Source organism: Chionomys nivalis, chromosome X (genome assembly GCF_950005125.1).
Source record: "Chionomys nivalis chromosome X, mChiNiv1.1, whole genome shotgun sequence".
NCBI classification, from domain to species: domain Eukaryota; kingdom Metazoa; phylum Chordata; class Mammalia; order Rodentia; family Cricetidae; genus Chionomys; species Chionomys nivalis.
Genome location: NC_080112.1, coordinates 70,140,241 through 70,156,966, shown reverse-complemented (window position 1 = coordinate 70,156,966; position 16,726 = coordinate 70,140,241). Strand labels below are relative to the sequence as shown.

The following is a 16,726-nucleotide window of genomic DNA, read 5'->3' as shown; positions in this document are numbered from 1 at the left end:
GGACTTGTCCTGGGCAAAGGCACAGAGGGAGAGAAGATATATTTAGAAAACAGGAGTTGAGTAGAGTAATCCCCTGAGCAATAGTCCCAGCTGCTGCCTCGACTGCAGCTTCTCCTTTTCCAGCTCTGACTTCAACCTCAATGTTCCTTGCCTGGTCTGCTACGCATACCAGCTGTGTGGAAATTGGACACTACAAGGCCCCTCGCACATCCTACCTTTCCTGGACCTCTGTTACTATTTATTGAGCTTTGACTCCAACCATCTGTTTTAGTCCTGGTAAAGACGTCCTAGTTCCGTTCTGAGTCACTCTTCAAGCCAGTGAGCAGTCTCCCATTTCCTTTGTCAAATGGACAGTTTCTCCACACCACTAAAACCAGGATAATGAATATAAAAGATGCTTTTAGCCAGGTAATGGTGGTGTATGCATTTAATCCCAGCACTCGGGAGATGGATCTCTGTGAGTTCGAGGCTAGCCTGGTCTACAGAGTGAGTTCCAGGACAGTCAGAACTGTTACACAGAGAAACCCTGTCTCAAAAAATTTTTTAAAAAAGATGCTTTTATAAAGATGTTAATACAAAGAGGTAAAAAGAACAGGTTAAACTACATAATAGACATGCAGTCAGTAAAATCCAGGCTTCAAAACTACAAAGAAACAGTCCAAGTTTTTCAGTACAAACCTTAAAAAGAAGATATATGCGATGATGCACACCTCTAACCCCAGCACTCAGGAGATGGAGGCAGAAGGAGAACAAGTTCAAAGCAACCTGGGCTGATAGTGAGTTCTACATTAGCCCGAGCTACATAGTAAGATTCTTTTTTTAATATTTATTTTATGTGTGTGAGCTACCACATGTATGTATATCTGTGTGTCACATACACACAGTCCGCAAGCAGGCTAGCAGAAGACAGATATCCTGGATCTGAAGATACATATGGTTGTCTACCACTGTGAGTGTGTGCTGAGAATTGAACCTGGGTTCTCTGCAAGAGCAGCCTCTGCTCTTAACCGCCGAGCCATCTCTCCAGCCCCAGTAAGATTCTTAAAACAATTGCAAGAAAGGAAAAAAAGGAAGAATGTGAACCTTTACTTTAAGAATGGCATATATGGTCCTATAAACCTAGTCAAAAGTCTGTGGCTGGGGAGATCTTGGGGCCAGGCCCTAGTAGGGAAGCTAGTTACTACTGTTCTTTTGCAAACTGGGCAAATGCCTTCTAAATAACTGCGTTTATGCTCACATAATAATAATGCTGTTGGTTTTGATCAGAGAACTTTTTTGCAGTGGTTAGCAGTGACCTCAGAGACTCATAACTAGTCAAAGTGTTAAGAAAAAGTGATTGCAGAGCAATCGCCATAAATGGGACATCTGTATCCCACACTCCAATGCTCAGGGAATTACTGGGGAAGAGATGGAGGGAGGACAGACATGGCATGGCTGCTGCACTCCTGTAACTCACAGCAGCCATGATGACTGCATGAGGTTGGGCCTGCTATCATTCTGTCATGGGAGGGAGTGACTTATGGACCTACTCTTCCATGGAGACTTGTTTCCTTGAGACAGGGTCTCATTTTGTAGCTCTGGCTGTCTTGGAACTTACCAGGCTAGCTTCTAACTCATCTGCCTCTTCCTCCCAAGTGCTGGGATACAAGGTGTGCACCACCATGCCTGGCTCCTAAGGATTTGTATACATTTAACAGTTGAAGGGAGAAAGAGAAACATACCATTCAGTGATGTAACCATTGGTAAGGTACCGTCCACGCTCCAGTAAACAATCCTAATGTAACTTACTACATCACAAAAAACAAAAACATGAGCACAGAAAGGGGGCTGACGGCGAAGAAGAAGAGGATTAGCAGAAGTGGAAGGGGATAAGAAAGTAATAGGTGTGGATATGCGAATATGGGCAAGCACATCATATACACATATGGAAATGCCACAATGAATCCCATTACTGTGTATAATTCACATATGATAATACAACATTTAAAAAGAAAAGAGGGCTGGAGAGATGGCTTAGCGGTTAAGAGCACTGACTGCTCTTCCAGAGGTCCTGAGTTCAATTCCCAGCAACCACATGGTGGCTCACAACCATCTGAAATGACATCTGATGCCCTCTTCTGGCCTGCAGGCAGACAAACAAGACAGAATATTGTATACATAATAAATAAATAAATATTTAAAAAAAAAGAGAAAAAGGTGACATATAATACCTGGTCACCAATCACTACTAGAGTCTAACTTTATTTGGATAGTGACTCAAACAAAAAAAGTTATATTTTTTACATAATACAGATACCAATTTGTATTGGGTGTCATTTATGTGCTAATGCATTAAATTGGGATTTTTTTACAATTAGGATTTTTATTTTTTGAGATGCACACTGAAATTCTTAAGTATGGAATGATACACTGTCTGGGAGTTTCTTCAAAATAATATAGGAGGAAGGAAATGAATGAAAGATACTTGGAATAAGATTACCCAGAAATTTGTATTCCTTCTGAGTGCTTGGTAAATGATTAAGCTATTTTGCTTATTTTTGTCTTTGCTGTAAATTCTCCACACAAAAAAAGTTTTATAGCGACGTTGTGGAATTCTAAGCATCTGATGAAAGTCTATATATTAGATTGAAAGAGTAGAACAGGAGGAGTGGAATTTAAGATGAGGACAGTCTGAAGAGGCCTGCAGAAGAGTGCCAGGGAACGGATGAGACAAATAAAGGGTTGCTGAGCAGCTGCGAGGGCCAACTTGGAACTGGACAGCATGAATTCATACTCGCCTGCCTGGTTCATCCCTCTAGCAGTGACCTGGGACTTTAGGAGCAGGAAGAGAAAGAGAGAACAGTAGATGAGGGACCCAGAGGCAGTGCCACTGAAGTGGCTGCTGCAGGGAGTGTGAAGGCAAGTATACCTGGGAGAATGTCTTAATTTGGAGAAATAGGGGGTGCGGTGGCTGCAGTCCCACTGAGGTCAGAGATCAGGCCATGGGGGGGGGGGTGGGAGGTCCGAGTAGCTTAGAAAAGTCTCACATCAGTGCATGACATCACTGAGCAAGAGGATCCCCAGTCCGCAGTTAGGTTGGTCAAAGGGACAGACTGGGAGGCTGGGGAGATGCTCTTTTCTTCTAAGATCCCTGTCAGGGTCATAGACTTTGCATGTTTTCAGATGGCACTAAGACAGCTCTTAGCAGTGACTGAGGTTTTAATTAGCAGCCACGTGTCCTCAAGCAACCCAAACAATCCATTTCTTTCTTGTATCTCTTTTTGTTTGTGTGCTTGTGACTGAATGCATGACCTTGAGCACACTTTAGCACTAAGTTATATTCTCAGCCTACCATTTTTTTTCTTTCTCCCTCTTTTTTTTGAGAGACTCTCATAGAGCTCAGATAAGACAATCTTCTTTGTATCCATTCCTGAGTGTTAGCATTATAGGTTCACGCCAACATGCCAGGTTTATGTGGTGCTTGGGATAGAACCTAGGATCTCACATGCTAGACAAGTATTTTACCAATTGAGCCACATCTCCCACCCCATTTCCTTGGTTTCTTCATCTCTAAGAAGTTGGGAAATAGTGTGGTGATAAACATATGTAATTCTAGTGCTCAGGTTGGATAGGAGGGTCACAAGTTCAAGGTCAGCCCACAGTGCATGGGGAGTTGTTAGCCAGCATGGGCTATTATATAATTAGATCAAAAAAAAATAAAAAAATAAAAAAATAGGTGACTAATCCCTCCACCAGAACAGTTGTAAGAATTCCGTAAAAGAACATTGGTAGAAGTGTGTGATGTAGGTGGGTCTTTTGTCTATGTGTTAATTTCATTGGTTAATAAAGAAACTGCCTTGGCTTTTGATAGGGCAGAAAATTAGGTGGGTGGAGTAGACAGAACAGAATGCTGGGTAGAAGGAAGTGAGGTCAGACGCGATGGAGCCAGCCTCAAGGTCAGACATGCTGAATCTTTCCCGGTAAGCCACCATCTCATGGTGCTACACAGATTATTAGAAATGGGTTAAGCGAGATATGAGAGTTAGCCAAGAAGAGGCTAGAAATAATGGGCCAGGGAGTGTTTATATGAATACAGTTTGTGTCTTGTTATTTTGGGGCATAAGCTAGCCGTGCAGGAACCGGGTAGGATGAAAAGCAGGTCTGCCTACAGCTCCTTCCACAAGTGTGTAGCATTGTGGACGGGCAGATGACAGCCCTCCCTAATCTTCAAACTGATGCAAATCTTTAGTGAAAATGTCATCACCTCAAAGAACAGCAAAACCCCACTGTCAAGAAATCGAACCTTTTTTTTCCTTAGCTTTTTTTTCCCTTTGGTGTTTTGAGACAGAGTCTTAGTATGTAGTATTGTCTGCCTTGGAACTTGCTATGTAGAACAGGCTGACCCCAAACTCAAAGAGGTTCACCTGCCTCTCTCTCCCTAGTTCTGGTAATTAAGGAGATGTACCATCATGCCTGACTCCCTTGACTTTTTAAAAAGGATCTCATCTCATATAGGCCAGGCTAGTCTCAAACTAGCTCTGTCAATGAAAATGATCTTGACTTTCTAATCCTCCAGCCTCCACTTTGTACATACTGGGATTACATTATTATGCCTAACAGAAAATCTTTTTTTTTTGGGGGGGGGTTCAAGACAGGGCTTCTTTGTGGCTTTGGAGCCTGTCCTGGAACTAGCTCTTGTAGACCAGACCGCCCTTGAACTCACAGAGATCCGCCTGCCTCTGCCTCCCAAGTGCTGGGATTAAAGGCTTGTGCCACCACCGCCCAGCTGCCTAACAGAAAATCTTATTTTGTTACTGAAACATAAAATTGGACTTTGGAGTTACATCCCCCCTTCTCAGAAGAAAAATTCCTCCAATTTCTTAACAGCCTGAAATAAAGAATATAATAAAAGGCTGGGATGGTGGTGCGTATCTGTAATCCCAGCACTTGGAAGGAGGCTTCGAATCTGAAGCCAGCTTAGATAGCATAGTAAGACCATGTCTCACTAAAAATCAGAAAAAAATCTTAGTGAATACAATGGATAGATTAGGACAGGAGGTGGTGGTGCACACCTTTAATCCCAGCACTCAGGAGGCAGAGGCAGGGGGATCTCTATGAGTTCGAGGCCAGCCTGGTCTACAAGATCTAGTTCCAGGACAGGCTCCAAAGCTACAGAGAAACCCTGTCTCGGGAAAAAAAAAACCCAAAGGATAGATTAGTAAGAATAATAGTAAATAATTACATGACAATTATTAAATCTGGACCAAAAAGGAAGGCCCAGAGATAAAAAGGTGAGCAAATGCCCTACATGAAGTGTTTGAAGTCATGGGTAAACTGGGTTTCTGGAAGAGGAGTCATATAAGAGAAAGGCTAGGATTGAGAGCCAAGTAGAAAAAGAGAAGCTGAACAGGAGTGGCTGGAGTGGTAGGAAGACACAGGCTTGGGAAGCCTGTGTATAAAAGGGTTTCAAGGAAGAAACAATCTTTTTTTTTTTTTTTTGGATTTTCGAGACAGGGTTTCTCCGTAGCTTTTGGTTCCTGTCCTGGAACTAGCTTTTCTAGACTAGGCTGGCCTTGAACTCACAGAGATCCGCCTGCCTCTGCCTCCCGAGTGCTGGGATTACAGGTATGCGCCACCACCGCCTGGCTAGGAAGAAACAATCTTGAGTGTCACATATTGCTTCACAGGTCAAGCAGGATGAGAACTAAATGTATCCACTGGATTTATTGACTTGGTGGCCAATTATGACCTTATTATAAACTGAGGTTTGGAGGTCAGATTAGAATGTATAGAATAGGAACAAACAAGCAGTCAGGCACTTGGGAGGAGGACGCAGGAGGACCTGAGGTTCAAGGTCTACTTTGCCTCAGCTACATCTATGGGAATTTTAAGGCCAACCTGAGCTACATGAGACCCTGCCTCAAAGAAAAAGTACAAAAACCAAACACATAGCCCTAGCATGATCCCCAGCACAACAAAAGAAAGGGAAATACAAAGAGAATACAGTTACTTCCAGAAGAAAGGGAAGGGAGATAAATAGTAGCTAGAGAGGCTATGATGCCAAGAGACACTGTTTTGAAGACTGGAGAGACTTGATCATGTTTACACATCCCAACAAGATGGGAAGGCTGACTAAACAGGAGGAGAAAAGATAGTACCATAAGGCTTCTAGAAAGGTGTAAGGGGATTAGATCAGATCCAAAGTATAATGGATAGAAAGAAATGTAAGGCCTAGGCATGTAACTTGGCAGTAAAGTACTTACTTAGCATATGCAAGGCCCAGGGTTCAGTTTGCACACTGCCCAAAACTAAAAACTACAGCAAACACTTTATTCATATAAAGAAGTGTAAAAGGAAGTAGGGAGAGGATTTGTGTTACTATAAGCAAATATAGACCTCAGAGTAGGAGATGAGGGATTGAGATGATGCACTTAGCATGAAGCCTGGCATGTTAGCTTGTATGTATCAGAAATTTTACCTATGGATGTCATACTGTCAGGAGATGCAAAGCAGCAGATGGTCCTATTTGGAGCAAGGAGACCGGCTCATAGCCCTTAAGGGTACACCTGTTGAAGGTCCCTTATTTATCTCTGCCTCCGGGCTGCCAGGAGGTGAGCCTCTTTTCTGTCACAGCCTCCCTTATCTTGATGCTCTCCTTTCCACACATGGAGAAGCAATAGAGTAACTATTGGAAGGAACTAGGAGCAAAAAAAATTTCTTTTTAAAAAATAAAGAAATAAGGCTGAGACATGGCTAGGTTGGTGAAGTGTCTGTTGTACAAGTATGAGGACCTAAGTTTTGATCCTCAGTACTCACATAAAAGCTGGGCATAAGCCGGGAGGTGGTGGCACATGCCTTTAATCCCAGCACTAGGGAGGCAGAGGCAGGCGGATCTCTGGGAGTTCGAGGCCAGCCTGGTCTACAAGAGCTAGTTCCAGGACAGGCTCCAAAACCACAGAGAAACCCTGTCTCGAAAAACCAAAAAAGCTGGGCATAGTGGTGCATGTGTTTAACCCCAATGCTTGGGAGGCTGAGGCAGAGGGATTTCTGTGAGTTCAAGGCCAGCCTGGTCTACTTTGCAAATTTTGGACATTCAGACCTTGTCTCAAAAGAATAATCAAAAGCCATCCCAGCACTAGAAAGGCTGAGAGAAGGGGAACTCCGAAGTTCACTGGCCAGTCAGACTAGCCAAATCAATAATGAACTATAGATTCAGTGAGAGAATATCTTTAAAAATTAAGGTGAAAAACAATTGAGGAAGATATTGACCTCTGGCTCCACACACATGGTCACACAACATGCATATGCATGTGTACACACACACACACACACACAAAGTAGTTATTTGACTATTGCTACTATACAGATCACATATTGGATATACAGATCATATTGGAAATTTCTTATATTTTAGACTTTGGCTTTATAAAATGAACTAGTACCATACTTTGTTAACACTAAACATTTGGCATTTTATATATCAACCTTATATATAAGAATTATTTGAATTTTTTGAACTCTTACCTTCTTTCTCTTCAGGATTTCAGGACAGTTGCCGTTATCCTGATTTTGATAAGACAGAAAAAGTTACAGTTAGGATTAATGCATATTATGTATCTTTCTCTAGTCATTTTACCTCAAACTTTGAAAGTCTCCCTAGGAAACCAACACTAGCCTTGAACTTGTTACATACCCCAGGGTGGCCTCAAAGTTGCCACATACTTCAGTTTGGCCATGAACTCATGATCCCCTTGCCACAACACCTAAGTACTGAGATTACGGATAGGTATGCACTACCACACCTGGCTTGGGGGAAATCTTTGTTTTCTTCTGATTTTTGAGATAGGGTCTCATTACACAGTCCTGGCTGTCCTGAAACTCTCTATGTAGACCAGGCTGGCCTTGTACTTAGAGATCTGTCTGCTTCTGCCTCTAGGAATTAAAGGCATAAGACACCACATTTAGCCCATACCTGACTGTTTTACCTCTAACTTTGTTTTTGATTTTGAGATAGGTTCTTGCCTATACTAATATTGAATTCATATTGATCCTCCTGCCTCAGCCTCCTGTGCTACCATGCCCAGCTGACAGTGCTAACTTCTCAGAGGGTAAAGGCACTCGCTCCCAAGCCTGACAATGGACTTCAATGCCCGCAATCTACATGGTAGGAGAGAAGTGATTGGCACAAGTTTTCCTACAACCTCCACACCATATATACCACTCCATCCTGTGCATGTCTACAAAAATAAATTAAAATGTAATAAATTGTTTTAGTTTTGTTTTTTTGAGATAGGGTCTTACTATGTAGCTCTCATTGGCTTAGAACTTGCTGTGTAGACCAGGCTGGCCTCCAACTCAAGAGATTCCCCTGCCTCTGCCTCCTGATTCTAGGATTAAAGGTGTGTGGTGCCATGCACATACATCTAAAGAAACGAATGGAATAAAGAGTAAAGAGTAAACTGCTTCCAAGTTTGGAAAGCATTCTTGGCTGAAGATAGTGGCACAAACGTTTTGAATCCCAGCACTCAGGAGGCAGTGGACCTCTGATTTAGGTCAGCCTGGTTCACATTTTCAATTTCAGTGTCAGCTCAGTGGAGCTACATAGTGAAACCCTGTCCCAGAAAAAGAAGGAAAGAAGGGGGAGGGAGGGAGGGTGTAAGGGGAGAAGAAAGGAAGACAGGACTCTTGAGGCTTTAGTTCAAAGGAGAAAATTTATTTGCCCCACGAATCCAGAATGAGAGCAGTGAGACTTGAATGAGAGCAGTGAGATATTATGTATCCTATATAGCCAGGAAGTCTCTTTACCTCTGATCAAACTCCCCTGTGGGTGGAACTCACATCCTCGGAGATATCCCCTGCCATTGCCTAATGTTCCCTCAGCCTCCAAATCCTCATGTACACTACTGTCCACATTTGTTCTAGTTCATTTCACTCCTGGATCCCAATCACATACTAGTTATCTTCAATTTGATCCAAAAAGACACCAAATGAAGAGCTTGATGTGGGTGTGCTGGCAGGAGTATCTCTACAAGTTCAAGGCTCACCTGGTCCACATATTGGGTTCCAGGTCAGCCAGCGCTACATGATACCCTAAAGAAACGAGGAAGAGGGCTGGAGAGATGGCTCAGAGGTTAAGAGCATTGCCTGCTCTTCCAAAGGTCCTGAGTTCAATTCCCAGCAACCACATGGTGGCTCACAACCATCTGTAATGGGGTCTGGTGCCCTCTTCTGGCCTGCAGGCATACACACAGATGGAATATTGTAAACATAATAAATAAATAAATAAATAAATAAATAAATAAATAAATGTTAAAAAAAAAAAGAAACGAGGAAGAGAGGGAGGAGACAGATGGAGGAAAGAGAGAGGATGGGCAGTGGACTTAAAAGAAATAAAGAACTTGAGATTGCCTGAGGTTTGAAGAGCTTCCTTGTTGGGTATTTCTTGGAAATTTATTATTATTGTGTGTCACACCATGTGTGTAAGTGTGGGCACCCACATGCAATAGCACATGTGTGGCGATCAGAGAACAACTTTCATGAATTGGTTCTCTATCATGGATTCCAGGGACTGAAAGGCACGAGCCGTGTGTAGCAACTGTCTTTACCCCCTGAGCCATCTTTCTAGTACTGTTTCTAAGAATTTGATTTTCTCAGATTATTGATTTTGCTGAGGGAGACTAAAAATAAACAAGTCTACATTTCAGCTGGGTATGGTGACCTATTCCTGTTGCCCCAATATTCAGAAAGCTAGGTAGGAGGATTGTTCCAAGTTTGAGGCCAACCTGAGCTATATCTAATGAGTTCCAAAGCATCCTGGGCAACAGTATGAGAGCCTCAATCACAAAACAAAAAATAACAACAGAATCAAAATAATAGAAAGGTCTATGCAGTCATTCTGTGTAATATCAGTAGGAGGGAAATCCATCCAGGAACCTCCTGCTTGCACCAAGCTTGGAAGATACTTAAATTCTTTATAGGAAAAGGCATTATAGCTAAGTGGTGGTGGCACATGCTTTTAATCTTAGCATTTAGGAGGCAGAGTCAGGTAGATCTCTGAGTTCTAGGCCAGCCTGGTCTAGAGTGAGTTCCAAGACAGCCAGGGCTACTCAGAGAAACCCTGTCTCTGAAGAAAAGGCATAGTATTTGCATATAACATACACATATTCTCCTATAACTATCCACCTCTAGATTATAGTACTAAATAAATGCTTTGTGATTACTACACTATTATTTAAGAAAATCTATAACCATTTAGTGCAAATTTTTCTTTATATCTTCAACTCACAATCATTGACTCCATCCATAAACGCAAAATCTGTAGACACAGTGAGCTAACCATAATGTCTTTTATTTACTTTTGAGGATTTTTTTTTTGTAATTTTTTTCCATCACATAGTTCTGTAGTTGTTTTTAAGAGTTTAAAAATGCCATGTGGTGCCGGGCAGTGGTGGTGCACGCCTTTAATACCAGCACTCAGGAGGCAGAGGCAGGCGGATCTCTGTGAGTTCGAGGCCAGCCTGGTCTACCAGAGCTAGTTTAAGGACAGGAACCAAAAGCTATGGAGAAACCCTGTCTCAAAAATCAAAAAAAAAAAAAAAAAAAAAAAAAAAAAAAAAAAAAAGCCATGTGGCAGGCTGGAGAGATGGCTCAGCGGTTAAGAGCATTGCCTGCTCTTCCAAAGGTCCTGAGTTCAATTCCCAGCATCCACATGGTGGCTCACAACCATCTGTAATGAGGTCTGGTGCCCTCTTCTGGCCTGCAGGCATACACGCAGACAGAATACTTTAATCCCAGCACTAGGGAGGCAGAGGCAGGCGGATTTCTGTGAGTTTGAGGCCAGCCTGGTCTAGGACAGCCAGGACTGTTAAACAGAGAAACCCTACCTTGAAGAACCCCCCAAAAATTATGTGTGTGTTTGTGTGTGGGTATGTGCATGCGAGGCCATAGGAGTTGGATGCCCTAGATCTGGAGTTACAGGTGGTTGGGAGACACATGATGTGGGCAATAGGAATCAAGCTCAGCTCCTCTGGAAAAGCAGTACACACTGTGAGCCGTTGAGACATCTCTCAAGCCCCCATATTGTCTTTTAAGTTCCCTTTAGCAGGAGCTGTGGCTTAGTGGTAGAATGTCTGCACAGCATGTGGTAGGTCCTGGGTTAGAGTATCCCCAGTACTACGAACAAAAAAACCCCACACTTTTTGGGTCTGAGCATGGGGACTTGCACCTGTAATTACAGCAGTGAACAGGCTGAGGCAAGAAGATTCTGGGTCATATAGCAAGACTATAAAAATAATGACCTATAATTTTAGGATTTTTTTCAATCTAGCCACATCCTATAACTTTTGTGTTTTCTCTTTGCACATACACTCTGATATGTGGTTGAGTAATCAATAGCAAAAGCACTAGGGTCAACAAGAATGTCATCCAGGCATCTGGACTTTCTATGCAGCCTATGTTGATCTTATACTACACTGCTCCTGCTTCAGCCTCCTGCTTACTAGAATTGTAGGAACAAACCACTACAACTAGCTTTTTTATTTTTTTTTAGCTCAAACTAGACCAGGCTGGCCTTAAAATCATGGCAGTCCTTCTAATTCAGCTTTGCCAGTGCTGGGATTCGAGGTGTAGGAGCCATCAGACCCAGCTTAGAATGTCATTTCTTTTTTTTTCTGTTTGTACCTTTTATTCAGAGGGAAAGCTGTAAGACAAGGTTTCATGTAGCCCAGGCTAGCTTCCAATTCAGTATGTAGGTGAGGATACCAAGAACTCCCGACCCTAAGTGGTAGATTACAGGCATGCACCACCATGCCCAGCCCAGGTCTTTCTCTTGAGAGAAATGAATGAGCCCGATTCTCAGCTTTCTGTAAACCATCTAACATGGAACTGGACATACAGGAAGCGCTCATAAGCTCCTGGTGGCTGTGAGGAGCAGAATGCATATGCATGTGCTTGTTTTCATATGCTCCAAACACATAGCCAAGTGGGGGCGGGGCGGGACTGAATCCACTCTTCCATGATGAGGTGAGAGATGACGCTTATGTGAAACTGCAGAATATAAGGTTTATTTAGGGGAGTAGCAGCACAGTTTGTTCTCTCCTCCTCCAGTCTCCTGCTGCTCAGTGATACCATACAGTCAACCATATCCTCGTCTCTGAGGTCGCCGAGAGCCTACCTAGAAACTCAACTGGCTGCTGTTACTATTCCCCCATAGCTTCTTCCTCCTCTTCCTCCTCCTCTGTCCAGCTCAGGTCATCATCTGAATCCTCAGATTCTTCCTCATCCATCTCTAACAAAACCCCTGCCCTCGCCTTCTCAGCTAGTGAATCGGGGTGCTCCAGCTGGGCCCAGGATCCTGGGTCAGCCTTGACCAGGGAGATTTCCACCCGTGATGGCATCAAGGAGACAGAACTCTGCTCCACGTTTATGACCTAAGGAGGAGGGGGAGACAGAAAGAATGAAGAAATCACAGACTTGGGCTTAGAGTGTTGATGAATAAGAACAGAACAGAAAAAAAGGGGGGAAGACAGAGAACGCAATGGGGAAGAACAGAAGGAGGGAAAACCAAAGCAGTTAAAGAAAAATGCTCTATTCCCCACAGCTTACCCTTCACCTGTCAACCCCCCATGCCTCTGTCTGCTTCTCTTCACTTACCCCCCAGAGCTTCATTTGGGCTTGGAACACGCGGTTACCGTCAAAGGCAATGTGCACATGAAGCTGAGAGGAAAGAATTAGAAGGGTAGTATCAAATCCAGAAGGTCAGAAAAAGTCATTACTTCAGAACCAGGTAAGAGGCAAGATTCACAGGCCCGCCAGCCAACCCTGCTGTAATAACTTTCCATTCCTCTTGGGGGACTCTGGAACCTAAAGAGTGACAGTATACGATGGGTAGTGGTGGCGCATGCCTTTAATCCCGGCACTTGGGAGGCAGGCGGATCTCTGTGAGTTCGAAGCCAGTCTGGTCTACAGAGTGCATCCCAGGACAGCCAGGGCTACACAGAAAAATGCTGCCTTGGAAAACCAAAACAAACAAAAAAGAGTGGCAGCATACAGCATTTGTCCCCGTAAGACTGTACGACCACCAGAGTTCACTCGCCCCCATCCTGCCCCAGATCATCGCTCACCTCAGTTTGACTGGCTTTCACCCAGTTAAATGCAGGAAGTGGAATCTGGCCGTATACAGTCAGCACTACCAAGGAATCCGTTTGGTGCCAATCATGGCGGCAAGAAGCTGGCAGCTAAAGAGATGCGAAAAGAAGATGGGAAATTCAACTCGTAAACCAGGAGGAGTCTCATGGGGAATAAAGACACAAAAAAACCTCAAAAAGATTAACTATTTCATATAGCCAAGACTCTGGGCTATAGAGAGGTAAAAAAACAGAATTTTATTTGACTTGTATTAAAGGAAAATTTTAGGGAGGTCAGCCAGGAGGTATGAGGAGAGCTTATCTCTGTAACTGGGGCCTAACAACTGTTTAAGAAGTGGTGGGGGGCCTTACCTGCTTTGCCCAGTCATGTCTACCAACTCTGCATCCTGGCTGTGCCAGAAATGCCCCAAAATCCAGAGTCTGGATACCACAACAGCTCCAAGACTTCATCCTGAGGGAGGAAGATCATTTATATGAATTCCACTCCAAGCCCTTACTCTCATTTATATTGGGAGAAACCTACCCAGTACTTTCTCTTACCCCTCATGAAACCGAGGTGCCCCTGGGTGGTAGGTACATGGAGCAGAGTCACTCTCAGGACCTTGGTAAACCTAAGGCCAAAGGAGAAACAGGTCATTCAAATTCATGCCTATCCCCAGGTATCACTCAGCCACATGCTTGAGTCCCCCCCAAAACTCTCACTCACAGCATCACATCCTGGGTTCTGGCAGCTGGAACCAGTCCAGATCAGACTACTGTCAAGTCCTGGGCAAAGGAAACAGTCAGGAACTTTTCTATTTGCCCCACCCTACTGCCGTTTACATGAAATTCCAGTCTTTGAGACTTGGCCTATTAAAGGCCCACCTACCTGCTCCAGGTTCCTGGTCTAGTTCCTTCTGTTCCAATGCCACTCCCAGGGCTTGAGATATAATAAGTGGCAGCAATTTTGGAGGCATCTCTGCCCTATAGGTTATAAGCAGGCACTTAGATCTGATCCATTCATCAGAGTAACCTAGCACCCATACCCACACTGTTAGAATCAAGTAAGTCTGGTGAAAGTATATCAGGATCAGAGAAATCAGGGGACAACTCTACTGGCAATTGTCACCTTTGTGGACATTCAAATCCATAGCCCTGGAGAAGGCTCAGGGCTTCCTTTGCAGTTGGTTGCTTCTACTCTTCCCACATTTCTCTGCAGAACTACATCACTTCCTCTTCCTCTATCTGATGTGAACCCAATGCCTTCTTGCTTATAATATTCTCTGCAACCTCCTGCCTTCCTAATACTACTAATACCCTATGATGTAAGGTAGCCTTTTGGGTTTTTTTTTTTTGAGAGGTTTTTCTGTGTAGTCCTAGCTGTTCTGGAACTCATTCTGTAGTTCCAGGCTGGCCTGGAACTCAAGAGATCCACCCGCCCGTTTGCTGAGTGCTGGGATTAAAGGCATGTGCCACCACACCTGCAAGATGTAGCTTTTTAAGGGGCTGGAGAGAATATGCAGCCTCAAGTGGGGGAGCCTCACTACTGCAGAAGACCTGAGTTCAGTCCCCAGCACCTACACCAGGCAGCCACAATCACCTGTAGCCACATACACATATAAATAAAAATGACAGGGTTACCTTGTTTCAGAAAGAAATTCAAATAAAATAATGAGCTTTTGTTATGAATTTTTGTTTATTATTACTAGCATAGTGTCGGGACTGCATACTACAGCACACGTGTGGAGGTCAGAGGACAACTTTGTAGTGTTACTTCTTGGTTTATGTAGACTTTATGTAGACTTCCGGGACCAAACCCAGCTAGTATTATGGAGGAATCACCTTTTCTTGTTGAGCCATACTACTGGCTCCTTTTCTTGTTTTGAGACAAAATGTCCCTCAGTAACCATAACTGACCTGTAATTCACTGTACAGAATGGACTAGCCTTAGACCTCTGGTGATCCCGCCACCTCTGCCTAAGCTTTGCAATCTACGGGCACAGAGCAACATGTGCAGCAATTTAAGATTTACTTTTTATTTTCTGTATCCCAGGCCAGTTCAATATCCACAGCAATCTTACTGACCAAGCATTTTAAGTATTGGGAATACAGGAATGAACCAACAAAACACGTAAGATTAAGTTCTTCCAAAACCAAAGAGATCAATAGAGGTGTGTTGGGGGATAGGCATGAGCAAGGTACAATAATACATATATGAAAACTTGATGAAACCCATTCATTTCTATACTAACTAAAAATTATTAAAAACTGAAAATGCACAACAAAAATATCACTTCATTTTCAAGCAGGTGTGGTTGTGTACATCTGTAAATATGTTGGCCTTCAGGAAGTTAAGGTAGGAGGATCAATTTCAAGACTGGGCCACACAGCCTAGCTCAACAAAATCAAAGCACAGGTTATCTAGTCGCTACTCTGCTCTATACCATGTATTTGAGGAGTTACCTAGTCCCTAGAATAAAGGGATCTATTCCATCATCCTTACACCATCTTATAGCAACAGACATTTCTTGACACAAATTTCCCCTATGACAAAAGATGCATCATGCAAGCCGCCAACACACGACCCTCCTCACATCTCTAACCCCTTGTTTCCAATCCCCAGTGAGCCATTAATCCCTGCATCGGTAGAGAAAAAAGCCTTGGGTCTCTTTACTTAGGCCTTTCTCGGAGCAAGGTCTCTGCTGACTTTGGAATTGTATTCAGAGGTTTTTGCTCCTGAAGTGAACTCGTGGCAGGGCCCTCAGGCTGAGGGCCCTCAGGAAGCTTCTCAGCACAGTGTGGTCCCACAGTACAGCCCTAGTAGATAAGGAGATAAGGATTAGAAAAGTTCTTCCATAGGAACTAGAATCCAAGGAAGTAAAGGCTTTACCTTGATATTTAAGAACTCAGAGAAATCTACAGTTCGCTTTCGGCAGCAGGACCAACCCTGACAACAAGAGACCCTGATCAGCTTAGATTTCCTGGGGGAAAATGCTCCTGCTAGGTCCCCATCACCTATTCCTCACCTTAAGTGCATCATGGAAGATTGGGACCCCAGGGTGATAGTGACAGGAATCTGTAGATACCAGAAAGCAGGAAAGAACTATGTCAAATAGCATCCCTCCTATTTTCTTCAGGTTCGTGTTAATGGTTCTTCATACAATGTGGAAAGTAGACCAGCAGACTGAAGAGCACCCAAATCATGCCCAATTTTTGTTCTTCCTGTTCCCAATAGTCAGCCCACAGCTGAACAACTAACACCTACTCAGAGCCCAAGGTCCATATTTACTCACCAGGGAGATTGATATTAGGGTCAAAGTGTTGCCCACAGCCTTTGTTATGGCAGAGCAGAGACATGGAAGCGCTGGTTGAGCTTACTCAAAGGGTATTTCAAGGAGTCTGGCTGCAGAGTGGGGAATACCTCTTAAGTCTGAAGGCTTTTAGCTGCCTAGAAGGGCCAGCTGTTTCTATCTTTAGTTCAGGAGGCGTCCACCTCCAAACATGGGCAAGGGAACTTCAGTTGGTCTTCCCAACCAATAGGAAAGTGCTCCAGAGTATTTTAGCTCTGAGGCTCAGGAAGAGCCCTTGGAACTTGGGTGAGGTCAGTAACTACAGCAGTTTTA

General features: G+C 43.6%; 1 protein-coding gene across 1 annotated transcript; it reads right to left on the bottom strand.

The window, feature by feature from the left end:
* Positions 1 to 12,030: 12,030 nt before the first annotated feature.
* Positions 12,031 to 16,528, bottom strand: Itgb1bp2 (integrin subunit beta 1 binding protein 2). Its single transcript, XM_057760183.1, has 11 exons — positions 16,397 to 16,528; positions 16,130 to 16,179; positions 15,994 to 16,050; positions 15,778 to 15,920; positions 13,993 to 14,087; positions 13,831 to 13,889; positions 13,665 to 13,735; positions 13,476 to 13,575; positions 13,101 to 13,214; positions 12,631 to 12,693; positions 12,031 to 12,407 (listed from the first exon to the last, which is right to left on the bottom strand). The coding sequence occupies exons 1-11, from the start codon at positions 16,458 to 16,460 to the stop codon at positions 12,177 to 12,179; spliced, it is 1,047 nt and encodes a 348-aa protein (XP_057616166.1). The 5' UTR covers positions 16,461 to 16,528; the 3' UTR covers positions 12,031 to 12,176.
* Between the last annotated feature and the right edge of the window lie 198 nt (positions 16,529 to 16,726).